This window comes from Mustela nivalis, assembly GCF_964662115.1.
Source record: "Mustela nivalis genome assembly, chromosome: 7".
In the NCBI taxonomy this organism is placed as follows: domain Eukaryota; kingdom Metazoa; phylum Chordata; class Mammalia; order Carnivora; family Mustelidae; genus Mustela; species Mustela nivalis.
The window spans coordinates 83,214,705-83,229,020 of record NC_139026.1 but is presented as its reverse complement, the minus strand read 5'-3'; the positions used below and the strand labels follow the sequence as shown (position 1 = coordinate 83,229,020).

The 14,316-nt window shown below is 38.1% G+C and overlaps 1 protein-coding gene across 4 annotated transcripts in view; it reads left to right on the top strand.

The window, feature by feature from the left end:
* The window catches only part of NELL2 (neural EGFL like 2), a 407,098-nt gene that overhangs the window by 148,711 nt on the left and 244,071 nt on the right, over positions 1–14,316 (top strand). For all 4 annotated transcript variants that reach the window (XM_082742286.1, XM_082742288.1, XM_082742287.1 and 1 more), the window contains exons 5-6: positions 12,272–12,445; positions 12,535–12,631. In XM_082742286.1, coding sequence (XP_082598412.1) covers positions 12,272–12,445; positions 12,535–12,631 — 271 coding nt within the window. The remainder of the gene's footprint in view (positions 1–12,271; positions 12,446–12,534; positions 12,632–14,316) is intronic.

The window sequence follows — 14,316 nt, the reverse complement described above, 5'->3', positions numbered from 1 at the left end:
GGTCCATTCTCCTTTCTTTTGGTAAGTCTGGCTAGAGGTTTATCAATTTTATTAATTTTTCAAAGAAACATCTCCTGGTTTCATTGATTGGTTCTATTATTTTTTAGTTTCCATATCATTTATTTCTGCTCTAATCTTTAATATTTCCTTCCTTTTGCTAGCTTTAGGTTTAATTTGCTTTCCAAAAAATATTTACTGAATGAGTAAATGAGTGAATATAACAAATCTCTTTGAAATATGTATAACATTTGAACCAGCAATTCCATTTGTAGTTATTTATTCCAAGGAGTTAATTGTTTAGATGCACAAAGAAATATGTATGGAAATATTTTTTGAAGTATAGTTGACATGTATTGAAACATTTTTATAAAGAAGGAAAAGTTGGAAATAGTAATATGAAATTGGATGTTAAATTATGGCATGGTTACACTATGAAATACCATGCTTCCAATAAAAAGGATATGGCTTTACATTATTGACATGGAAAGAAAATCTGAGTATATGGTTAAGTGAAAAAGACTGCAAATGATATATGCAAAACTGTTCATATTAATCAGCTCTTCCCAGCAAGACCATTAGTGATCATAATTTTCTTCTTCGTGCTTTTGTGTATTTTCTGAATTTTTGTCTAATTATTTTATATCAGAAAAAAATATATATCAAACCACATCGTCAAACTTTTTCAAGTGGCTATATTCTGCTGGTCTTCCTAAAATGGAGGAATACTTAGCTTAGAGTCCCTAAATGGACTTCGTGGGAACTGTGAATCCCTTGCAGAGTTTGCCAGCCAAATTTTGTACACATTTGCATGTATGCATTTTCAGTCATCAGAGAAGTCCATATTCCCCAGAGGGTCTTCCTCAACCTTAAAACCATGTTCTCTTGTGTTCATTCTTGATAAAATAGGGAAGCCTCATTTCCTTTGAGTCTTCTACTTCCTTGAACCCTTTCTTTCCAGTCTTTGTCTAATTTCTGCCCGTGTGGCCTCAGTCCCAATTAAAACAGTTGAGATGGACACCTGGGTGGCTCAGTAGGTTAAAGCCTCTGCCTTTGACTCAGGTTATGATTCCAGGGTCCTGGGATTGAGCCCCACATCAGACTTTCTGCTCAGCAGGGAGCCTTTTTCCCCCCTCTCTATCTCTGCCTGCCTCTCTGCCTACTTGTGATCTCTGTCTGTGAAATGAATAAAATCTTAAAAAAAAAAAAAAGACAGTTGAGATAATGAGATAATAAGACAGCCTAGCATTTAGTAGGCACTGCCTTTTACCCAATAGCTTCTTTCAAACTCTGTGACTCGGGAGGAGTCAAGATGGCGGAGAAGTAGCAAGCTGAGACTGCTTCAGCTAGCCGGAGATCAGCTAGATAGCTTATCTAAAGATTGCAAACACCTGAAAATCCATCCGCAGACCGAAGAGAAGAAGAACAGCAATTCTGGAAACAGAAAAACAACCACTTTCTGAAAGGTAGGACCGGCGGAGAAGTGAATCCAAAGCGACGGGAAGATAGACCCCGGGGGGAGGGGCCGGCTCCCGGCAAGCGGCGGAGCAACCGCGCACAAAATCAGGACTTTTAAAAGTCTGTTCCGCTGAGGGACATCGCTCCAGAGGCTACCCGGGGCAAAGCCCACGCGGGGTCAGCGTGGCCTCAGGTCCCGCAGGGTCACAGAAGGATCGGGGGTGTCTGAGTGTCGCAGAGCTTGCGGGTATTGGAACGGGAAAGCCGGCTACAGAAACAGAGCCGACAGTAAGCTCACAGCTCGGTGTTACCTTGAACCGATCGCAGGCTCAGTGAGCTCGGAGCGCGGCCGGAGGTCAGGCAGACGGGAATAACTGGGCGCTGTTCTCTGAGGGCGCACTGAGGAGTGGGGCCCTGGGCTCTCGGCTCCTCCGGGCTGGAGACCAGGAGGCCGCCATTTGTGTTCCCGTCCTCCGGAACTCTACGGAAAGTGCTCAGGGAACAAAAGCTCCTGAAAGCAAACCCGAGCGGATTACTCATCCCGGCCCCCGGGTAAGGGCGGTGTAATTCCGCCTGGGGCAAAGACACTTGAGAATCACTACAACAGGCCCCTCCCCCAGAAGATCAACAAGAAATCCAGCCGAGACCAAGTTCACCTACCAAGGAGTGCGGTTTCAATACCAAGGAGAGCAGCAGAATTCCAGAGGAGGAGAAAGCCAAGCACGGAACTCATGGCTTTTTTCCTGTGATTTTTTTTTAGTCTTGCAGTTAATTTAATTTTTTCTTTTTCATTTTTTTTTTTTCTTTTTCTTTTTCTTCTCGCCTTCGGGTAAAATTTTTTTTTTTAACTGTTACCTTTTTCTTTTTTAACGATTTTTTACTAGTTTATCTAATATATATATTTTTTCTTTTTTACATTTTTCTCAGGTGTTTTCTTTTTTAAAAAAAATTTTTTTTTCTTTTCTTTTTTTTTCTTTCTTTCTTTTTGAACCTCTTTTTATCCCCTTTCTCCCCACTCACGATTTTGGATCTCTTCTAATTTAGTTAAAGCATATTTTTCTGGGGTTGTTGCCACCCTTTTAGTATTTTACTTGCCCCTTCATTTACTCTTATCTGGCCAAAATGACAAGACGTAAAAATTCAACGCAAAAAAAAGAACAAGAGGCAGTACCGAAGGCTAGGGACCTAATCAATACAGACATCGGTAATATGTCAGATCTAGAGTTCAGAATGACAATTCTCAAGGTTCTAGCCGGGCTCGAAAAAGGCATGGAAGATATTAGAGAAACCCTCTCGAGAGATATAAAAGCCCTTTCTGGAGAAATAAAAGAACTAAAATCTAACCAAGTTGAAATCAAAAAAGCTATTAATGAGGTGCAATCAAAAATGGAGGCTCTAACTGCTAGGATAAATGAGGCAGAAGAAAGAATTAGTGATATAGAAGACCAAATGACAGAGAATAAAGAAGCTGAGCAAAAGAGGGACAAACAGCTACTGGACCACGAGGGGAGAATTCGAGAATTAAGTGACACCATAAGACGAAACAACATTAGAATAATTGGGATTCCAGAAGAAGAAGAAAGAGAGAGGGTAGCAGAAGGTATACTGGAGAGAATTATTGGGGAGAATTTCCCCAATATGGCAAAGGGAACGAGCATCAAAAGTCAGGAGGTTCAGAGAACACCCCTCAAAATCAATAAGAATAGGCCCACACCCCGTCACCTAATAGTAAAATTTACAAGTCTCAGTGACAAAGAGAAAATCCTGAAAGCAGCCCGGGAAAAGAAGTCTGTAACATACAATGGTAAAAATATTAGATTGGCAGCTGACTTATCCACAGAGACCTGGCAGGCCAGAAAGAGCTGGCATGATATTTTTAGAGCACTAAACGAGAAAAACATGCAGCCCAGAATACTATATCCAGCTAGGCTATCATTGAAAATAGAAGGAGAGATTAAAAGCTTCCAGGACAAACAAAAACTGAAAGAATTTGCAAATACCAAACCAGCTCTACAGGAAATATTGAAAGGGGTCCTCTAAGCAAAGAGAGAGCCTACAAGTGGTAGATCAGAAAGGAACAGAGACCATATACAATAACAGTCACCTTACAGGCAATACAATGGCACTAAATTCATATCTCTCAATAGTTACCCTGAATGTGAATGGGCTAAATGCCCCTGTCAAAAGACACAGGGTATCAGAATGGATAAAAAAACAAAACCCATCTATATGTTGCCTCCAAGAAACTCATTTTAAGCCCGAAGACACCTCCAGATTTAAAGTGAGGGGGTGGAAAAGAATTTACCATGCTAATGGACATCAGAAGAAAGCAGGAGTGGCAATCCTTATATCAGATCAATTAGATTTTAAGCCAAAGACTATAATAAGAGATGAGGAAGGACACTATATCATACTCAAAGGGTCCGTCCAACAAGAAGATTTAACAATTTTAAATATCTATGCCCCCAACGTGGGAGCAGCCAACTATATAAACCAATTAATAACAAAATCAAAGAAACACATCAACAACAATACAATAATAGTAGGGGACTTTAACACTCCCCTCACTGAAATGGACAGGTCATCCAAGCAAAAGATCAGCAAGGAAATAAAGGCCTTAAATGACACACTGGACCAGATGGATATCACAGATATATTCAAACTCTGTGACTCTTGTGGATACCCTTGTGCTGTGAAATACCCACTCATTTGTGCTTTATTATATCTGTTCTTTCTTCATCCTTGTATAAGACCTTCCTCAAATTGATATTTAAAAAATGCACCTGAGGGGCGCCTGGGTGGCTCAGTGGGTTAAGCCACTGCCTTCAGCTCAGGTCATGATCCCAGGGTCCTGGGATCGAGTCCCGCATCGGGCTCTCTGCTCGGCGGGGAGCCTGCTTCCTCCTCTCTCTCTCTCTGCCTACTTGTAATCTCTCTCTGTCAAATAAATTCTTAAAAAAAAAAAAAGAAGAAGAAGATAAAAAATGCACCTGATACTACTAAATCCTGTCTTCCGGGATCATAGCTTAGTGTTGTTACACAGATTTTGTGTCTTAAAAAAAAAAAAAAAAAGATTTTATTTATTTGAGAGAGAGAGAGTGAATGAGAAGGGGGGAGAGGCAGTGGGAGAGGGACAAGCAGACTCCCTGCTTAGCAGGGAGCCCAGTGCGGGGCTGGATCCCAGGACCCTGGGATCATGACCTGAGCTGAAGCAGATGTTTAACCAGCTGAGCCACCCAGGTACCCCTTTTTTTGTGTCTTGCTGGCCTCATCATCAGTGGTAATAAATTATCTCAATTTCTTAAATAATGTTTTTTCCTTTTACTTTATTATTAACTCAGTTATATAGAGTAGTAAGATGGAGAGTTTTTTATTCAAACCATCATGTTGGATGCCAGGGCTTCAGTCATGAATTAATTCCATTTTCTACTGATCTTTCCCCTTGGTGATATCATTTTGGCTTCTGGCTATATTATTCATGAAAAAAGCTTTGTTTTCCTCACTGATATTGCCACATTCTTCTTCTTTCGGAAAGACTTTTAGAGTAATACTATTATTAGTGTTGCAATGGCTAAGCATAATTTTCACCTAATAAGGTGTTTGTTATTAAGGATCTCTAAGCTTCAGTATACTTGGCCTTGGTCACTGCCATATTCACTGTACCCTTAGTCTATTTGCTGGAATAAATGCACTCATAAATTGTAGCTTAGAAAAACCTCTTGCCTTTATGCTTTCCTATAAGGAAGGTGTTTGTTATAAAAATGAAATGACGGGCCTCAGTAAATCATGAATTCTTGGTCATTGGATGTTCTTAGACTGGGTGACCATTTAATGGAAGTATCATAGATGAGCATTCTAAGCATGGATTCTCATTAAAATGCTCTGTTTGAGATTCATGCTTGTTTAAGTTCAAATATACCCTGAAAATTTAGTGATGTTTAAATTTGTTTCATAGGAGATGTAAATCATCATTATGACATGTATGGAGGGCTCACTCTTTGTCAAGAACGGTGTAGAGTAAGCACTTATATCCCTTATTTTGTTAAATTCTGACAATGACCATATGAAGTTATAACTTTTATTCTATCTGATAGGAGAGGTAACTGAAGCTTAGAGATTTTTCACTGGCCCATTATCACAGTTAGTAGGGAGTAGAGACAGGAATAAGTCTCAGAGGCCTCTTAAATTACATTATACCACCTGGCTTTGATGACCAAATGCCATTAAAAACAAGTAGACTAACAAAAATAGGACCAAAATGGCTGTAATGAAGGATGCTAAAAAATATACTTTTTCCCCATTCTCCCATCTCCCTTAACTTCTGAGGGAATCACTGGAAGTTACAAGGTGAAATAGTCAATTTTGTATAACAAAAGGGCAAGCTGAGGAGCTCACAGTAATATTGGCCCTACCACTGGACTCCACTTCTCATATATTGTTGTTTATGCTAGAGCCCTTATAATAATAAATACCAGGGCTGACAACTAGTTCCTATGAGTTGGTTAATCTTCCGTTTTCACCTGGAATTCCTGTCTCCCATTTCTGCATTCTTTCACTTAAACAAAATGTGTTCAAGTTGCCTGTTTTTCACAGAATTGGCTTTTTAAGAAGCTGGGCTTTATCTTTGGGATTATGTACTGACAAATGATAAATCAGTTATCCTTTATTGGGTGATCACTGTGTTTCAGATGTTCTGCTTTCTGTGGATTATCACACCGATTCCTCATTTTACAGGCAAGGACACTGAGGCAGCAGGAAGTGGTGTCAAAGGTGCTAGTGAGAAGCTGAGCTGGGTTTTCAGTTCCAGAGCCTGTGCGTGTAACTCCTGTGTAATTGTGCCTTCCACGAGCTCCTCTGATGATATATTTGGCACTGGAAGTGCATGGAGCTTTTCTTTAGGTGACTAACAGCTGGCTTCTAGCCTAACATACAGACGGTCCTATCCTTAGTATGGTTCACCTTACAGTTTTCTAATTTTATGCTGGTGAGAAAGTGAGGTACATTCAGTAGAAACTGTACTCTTAGTTTTTAAGTTTGGTTTTTCTCAGGCTAGTGATATGTGGTGAGATGCTCTCTCATGATGCTGGGCAGTGGCTGTGTGGCTCCCAGCCTGTCAAGCAGTCACAAGGGTAAACAACTGATACAATATGTCTGTACCCGCACAACCATTCTGTTTTTTTTTACTTTCAGTACAGTATTCAATGAATTGCATGAGATATTCAACACTTTACTACATAATGGGCTTTGCATTCGATGATTTTGCCCAACTATAGGCTGAGAGGAGTGCTCTGAGCACGTTTAAGGGAGGCTAGGCTAAGCTATGACGCTCTGTAGGTTAGGTGTAGTAAATGCATTTTCACCTAGGGTTGGGTTAATCAGGACATAACCCCATTGCAAGTTGAGGAAGAACTGGACTGAGGTAATCTAATCGTTCTTCCATTTAGGTTTAATTTAAGGCAGCAGAAAATGTCTCATTTCATGTTGTATGCAACCTTTTTTGTCAGATGAGACATGACCTTATTTTCATCCTTTGATCTTGAATTATGAAGGAGGTTGTTAAAATGAACGATGTCCTGCCACTGTTGCCTATTTCTCTGAAGCCTAATCTTAAATTAGTTTATATTTCCTCCAATGCAAAGGATATTTGAATAACGACGGCATAAATTATTATAAAGGGTGAACTTTATTTCTGATCTTAGTTACTTCTCACAATTATAAATAACAAATCAGGGAGACATGGTATGTTCAGGTGTGACAAATTACCTTCTTGGGATTTAAAATGTGGTTTTTAATTTAAGGTAAAAAATGCTCATTGAGGATAAAAGGGGAAAAAAGAACAATAAAAAGAAGGTTAAAAATCACTGATAGTTCTATTACTCAATAATAGTCTTGAAAATGTTGATATTTTCATTCTGTGTTTTTTCCATGGTCACAATTGTAATATATCAGTTAAGGTTCTTTGCTGTAAGATGACTTTGGAGGCAGTGGGCCGGAGGACAGCTTATGGAACTGATTTGAGCCTGGGGCATCAGAATTTGGAAGGGTTAATGACCAAAAGCACACTGATGGGCCAGCAAACAGGAAACAAGATGCAGAGTGACCTGAACATAGCTGACCAGGATGCCACTGCCCTAGCACAATGTGAGTGCCTACTGGCTTCCCTCCTTGGCTGTGCTCCATTAAGGATCTCAGGAAAGAGTGTCTGATTGCTGGAGTGTGTTGGCAGCCCATCTTTGGCTATACCACGGAAAAGAAGAGGGAAGATTTGACACCTTTGCTTTTTTGAATTGAAAAAGTTAGCTAACGTGTACTATCTTCACTGAGTATTTTGTCTGTACTGAGTAATATTCTGAGTGTTTGCTTAAGTTAACTCATTCAAATCCTTAGAGATGTCAACTGAAGCAAGTACAGTTCATATCCCTGTTTTATAGTTGAGTGACCAGATGAGGAACAAAAAGGTGAAGCAGCTGGGCACTCTTGGAAGGGCTACTGGGATGTGAGTCCTCAGGCTTTAGGGCTGGGGTGTTTAACCACTCTGTTCTGCTGAGCCTTGAGGGGGGCGGACAGGAGAGGAGGCAAGCCAGTCCTGCCTCGAACTGAGACACAGTGGCCTTCTGGAAATGAAGATGGCTGTTATTAGAAAAATTCTTAGTTAAAATAGACCCAGTGTTCAATAAGATACTTTGTAACATGTAATTATGCAGTAGTCATATATGTTAGTGCAACTTCACATCTGTGTACACTTTTCTATATCTTAATAGTTACTGATTTCAAGGATTTGGCTCAACTTCTTTCAACCTGTTTTCCCTTCCCTTAATGGGAACGAATATTTATTTGTTCTATCCATGTGCTAGGCACACTTCTAAGTGTTTTACATCATTATTTTTCTCTTCACTACCTGTTTCTTTGTGTATTGTGAATCTATTTCAGGTTTTCTTTTTTTTTTTACAATTGAATAAATGATGCTAATGAAAATGTAGCTTTTGGTAAAATATTTAACCTCTGAAGGGTTCTTGTTTGTAGGGCATAGTGTCAGCCTTGTTGTTATGCAGGCTACTTCTAGTGCCTCAAGTTTAGGAATTTACTGCAGGTGACATTTCTAATAGTATCTAGAGGAGGCTACCTGACGGCAGCAATAGGGTTCTTGCCTCAGAGTGTTAAGAACTTACAGATTTATAACAACAGGGCAGTGTGTTTGCTGATGTTACTATTATTATTTTTAATGCAAACACCTTTCTATTATTGTAGAATTTACTCATTGAATTGATTAAATAATGAATACTTCTTATCAAATAATATAAGAAGGATTCTCTAGTTGGTGTCTTCTGGATTAAAAATAAACAACACAAGTTGGAGTTTTATTTTATTCTTGTTAAGTTCTAAACATGGCTTATATCCTTGACCAATTAGTTTACTTTATATCTTAACTATGTATATAGTGATTATACATATAAGCATTAAAGAGTGATGCATAGTTAGTGAACACGATTTAGAGGTATAAAATATCTGAGATGGTTCTTCACATTCTCTTCTCCTAATTGATTTATTATGGCAACTACTGTTAACATTTTGATATGTATCTTTCTTAATCTTTTTTTCCCTCTAAACATATACACACACACACAAATTTTATCAAACCGCATGAGTTTCTGTAGTTTTTTTTGTTGTTGTTTATTTGTTAATAGTAAACCATGCATTGTTTCTTGTTTGAACTTCATTCTTTCATAGAATGTTCCAGGGTATGGATGAGTCGTAATTCCTCTGTGAGTGGATAGTTGGCACTTTATCAGATTTTTACTATATTAAATATATCTGCAGTGAGCATCTTCTGTATATATCATTGCCAATTTGTGCTGTTATTTTACAGGATCAATTTTTAGACTTGGAATTACTGATTTAAAGAGTATTCACATTTAATGTGTTGATAGTTTTACCAATCTGCCTTTTGGGAAGACTGTGTCAATTTATTTTGCCATATAGTGTATGAACGTGCTTATTTCTCCACATTCATGTTGATACCGATATTTGTAATGATTTTGATTACTGCCACTGTGATTGGTGAATCCACTGAGTTGCTTTTTCTTATTGATTTGTAGGTGTTCTTCATGTATTGTAGACATTAACCCCTTGTCATACAGAATGTCATTTGTTCTCCAATTTTATTTATGGTATCTTTTCTGTTGAGGAAATTTTGATTTTTACATAGTAAAAATATTAATTTAGTTAATTAATTTAGTTAATCTGTGTTTTATTTTATAGTTTCTGTTTTATTTACATTTATTTTCTCTTCCAGTGATAGCTAAATTCCTTCTTCTATAAGATTATTCTCAGTGGCCTACAAACATTTGTACTGTTTCTTACCAATTAGAGACAGATCTCCATTGACCACCTGTGTTCCATGGCTACTATCCCATCTCTTCAAAATGTCTATATTTCCCTCATTTCTCTTGCCCATTCTCTCTTGAGCCTTCTTCAAGCAGACTTTCTTCCCTATGCAGTTTGATGATGAGTTAAAGGCTTACCACACACCTCTGTTTTGCTAAATTCAGTAGTTAAGTCCTCCTCTTACTTGCCCTGTCAGCAACAGTTGATACAGTTGATTGCTTTCTCTTTCTTGAGGTGACTTCTTAATCACTAGGCCTTTGAGACACCACCCTCATTTTTATCTCCTCTGAATTTCACTAGCCACACTTATGGGTTTGCTTTGCTGGTTCCTCCTCAAAATGTTCAAGCTTTCTTCATGGCTCTGCCTCCATGACTTTCAGTGCAATATATATGCCCATGATTTCCAAACTCTTCCTTCTACCTCAGAGGTGTAGATCTAGGTGTTCCTCTACATGTCCTCTGCAGTATTCACTAAGTACTTTACACATAACATACCTAAGTTTAAAACTTGATTCAAATTATCATAGTTTTCCTTCATTTGAGTATGTCTTGATTTCTTCTTCATTTCTGAAGGATAGTTGCGGTGGGTATAAGATTCTGGGCTGACAGCTTTTTCTTTCATCACATGAAAAATACTGTGCCATACTTCCTTCTGGTTTCCATTGTTTCTGTTGAGGAATCCACTATCACTTTGTTATTCCCTATTCACAATGTATCATTTTTTTTCTTACTTTCAATAGTTTTTTCTTTGTTTTTATTTTTCAGAAGTTTAATTATAGTGAGTATTTATTTTAATCAATCTTGTTTGAGGTTTGCTTAGATTCTTAAATCTGTGAGCTTATATCTCTTCCCAAGTTTGGGAAGTTTTCAGCCATTATTTTCTCAAGTACTTTTCCAGGTCACCCTCTTTTTCATCTATTATGGACTTTGCTTATATGAATGTTAGATTCTTTGTTATAATCATTCAGGTCTTGGAGACTGTTCATTTTTTTTTTTCCAGTCTATTTTCTCTCTATTCAGATTGGATTATTTTTGTTCTGTCTTCAGTTAACCGATTCTTTTCTTGGTCCCCTCCCTTTCATTGTTTAGCCCATACTTTGGGTTTTTTAATCCAGTTACTGTATTTTTCAGTTTTAAAACTTCCATTTGGTTCTCCTTTATTTATTTTGTTCTTCTGTTTGTTTGCTGAGTCTTTCTGTTTTTTCATTTGTTTCAAGTGTCCATATGTGTTTATAATTTCTTGTTTTTGTCTATGTGTCTTCAAATTGTTGGCAGGTAATTCTAACAACTATCATTGCAGTGTTGGTATCTTTTGATTTTCTTTTCATTAAATTTGAGAGCTTGGTTCTGATACGGCATATAATTTTCAGTTGAAACCTTGTTTTCCATTTTTGAAATGAAACATTTTTCTATAATGTTCTGAGTCTTGTGCCTTACTTAAATTCCTGGTTTTAGCTATTTTCTGTGACATTAATCTGGTAAGAAATGTGAAGGTATCATTTGTTACTTACAGGTGGAGGAGGTTCCCCACTTGGCCTTCTATTGAGAACTGAGGGGGAGCTTGTATTATTTTTGGATGCGGGTGGTAGTTCCAACTCCCCACATGGTTCTACTGATACTGCATTTGGCGTGGTCTCATTACTGCTGGGTGATGGTGAAAGTCCTGATTCTCCACTGCATCTTCTCTGACACCATCCCAGTGGAGAAGGGGCAGTACACTTTGTAACTGCTGGATGGGGGTGGAAGTCCAGGCTCTGCCCCAGTGTGTTCTCCACCTGATGCCATCAGGGGCCTTGTTACTAGCTGACTGAGTTTAAAGTCTTGGTTCTCTACTTGGCCTTTTCTGTCACCACCCTAGTGGAGGTATTGGGTGCCTTAAGAAGGTAGAAATCTAGGCTCCCCACAAGCTTTACTGTCTGTTTGGGGATGGGGCCAGGTATTTTTTTTGTTTTTGTTTTTGTTTTCCCTGTGATGTTTGTTAGGAATAGAGTGGTTATTCTCTAAAAGTTTTTCTTTCATGAATCTTCCACTTCCTGGTGCTTAGCTAGAGAGCAAGCTTTTGTAAGAAGATATCTATAGCTATATCACATATTTTTATTCTTTCTTTCTTTTTCTTTTCTTTTCTTTTTTTTTTTTTTCTGTACTCACTAGTACCCCAGGTTGCTGGTTTCCTCAATGAAATCTGGGATATATGAGACAAAAAGAAAACCTAGGAAACCACCACCTTAGGTTGTAAGGTTTCTCAGTGATTTTCTTTCTTTACTCCATATTTTTAGACCGTTCCTATGTCTGTTTTACAATATAATGTTTAGTTTTCCTCAGTGAGAGGAATAGGAAAAGCATGAGACTCTATCTTTTGGGGGCCCGATGTCATGTCCATAATTTTGGAACTTTATTTTCACTGGGCCCCATGTGGCTCTTCTCTGTGCAGGTACCTGGAACTGGAGAGCAGCGGCCATCGGAATGAAGTCAGACTGCATTACCGCTCAGGCAGTCACCACCCGCACACAGAAGTCTTTCCGTACATTTTGGCTGATGACAAGTGGCACAAGCTCTCTTTAGCCATCAGTGCCTCCCATTTGATTTTGCATGTTGACTGCAATAAGTAAGTGAAATCTTCTCAGTTTATGAAGGGGAAGATTCTAAGAAATGACTGTTAACTCACACTGCTTATCTGATATTTCCTTTTTACAGAATATATGAGAGAGTGGTAGAAAAGCCCTCCACAGACTTGCCTCTGGGCACAACGTTTTGGCTCGGACAGAGAAATAATGCACATGGATATTTTAAGGTATGTTTTGGCTAAGGGCTGATGACAGCATAGAAATATAAATGCTTTCTCATGAGTTTGGAAAGTGATGTTTTGCTTTTTGTGGTGTGAAAAAAAATAATACTTGGTTTGTATATTTTTTCTATTTTGTCTATTTTTTTTTTTTAACATGAGGGTTTTATTTAGCTCACCTACAGTGTTTTCTCTTTTTTCCTGAATAAGTTTGATCTTTGACTTTACACAGATGATCACAAAGTAGCAGTCAGGAAACTAACATATCATTGTTGAAGTTAGGGATTCAAAGTATTAAATACCTAAGATGTTAATTTATAAACAAACTGCCACTGAAACATCACCTTTGATGATACTTTTATAAGGTTGTTAGTAATAAGAGGATTGAAGACTTTTCAATATTCACTATTCATGGTCTATATGTACTTCAGAAAGTGAAAGAAGAATACATATATATGCACAAATCTGTCAAAAACTAGGAAACCGTCATAATTTGTATCTTTGTTGTAGTGCCTATTTAGAGACACACTCCATAGAATTTAATCATTGTAGATGATCCAAAAGACATCTCGTTTAAATTTCTGTATCTTAAGGATGAAGAAATAAAGCCCAGAAAATTGCTTGACTGCAAACCGGTAGTATAATCATTTTCCTCCAGGGACTAAGACAGTGCTTATATCATTGAAGTGGCTCAGCGAATGGCTGTTAACAAGAATAATGGGTTCTGTGTCCAACTCATGGATTTCTGGGTAGAGTAGGTACCAGTGATTTTGAAGTTGTGTTCTAAGTACGTGTTTCTGGGAAGGTGTTTTTCAAACTTATTAAAACTGTTTGTTACCTGGAAACTGGGTGCTTTCTATGTGCTATTCCGGAATCTTAGTCTTCCTGGCCTTGAAGTAGGCTTTTTTTTTTTTTCCTTTTACTTGTGCATAAGCTGAATCAAAGGGGTTAAGTGGCTTGCCCAAAGCTTGCCATGAGGAATTGACTCCATGCTCATAGATCCTAAATAATCGGTGCCTTTTTTTTTTTTTTTTTTTTTTTTGGCCACATATGGGATGGCAAATCTGTAGGTGTCAATTCTCTCCTCTATTTAACCATGGCAGTCTTTCCCGTGGGGCCCAGAAGTGGCCTTAGAATCCTTCTCACATGTCCGTTATTCCTAGTACTTCTTTAGGGGTCATAATTTTTACTGTAGACTGTGAGTGTTGTCCAGTGGAGTTGTACAGTGCACACACTGTTTAACTGTACATGGTAACCTTGTTTTTATGTTGCTGCTTCCAAGTGATAAGGAGTTTGTATAGAAGTTGCCTTTTTAATCCAAACCCCAAGCAAACAACAGATCCAGCAATTCCACACAGTATACTAAAATATTTATCATTCATATTGACATTCTTCATATACTCTGCTATTAATAAAACACATAGGAGATATAGGCCAATATTTGGTTATTTTGTAGGTACATTCAAAATTATCTTGATAATATGCTGGTACTGTCACCCTGTCATTAGACATTCTGTTTGCATTTTTCAGAGGAAAGAAGTGAAATATTAATTAAAAATGTATGTAAAGTTGATGAAGGAAGAGAAGGATGGTAGATGAAAGGGACAGCTGGAGTGCGTCTGATGAGGTTATTTTTGAGTTACCATTGGCCTTTGCTTTAAGAGCTCAGGAAGGTGGAAGGTAATTAAGCCTTA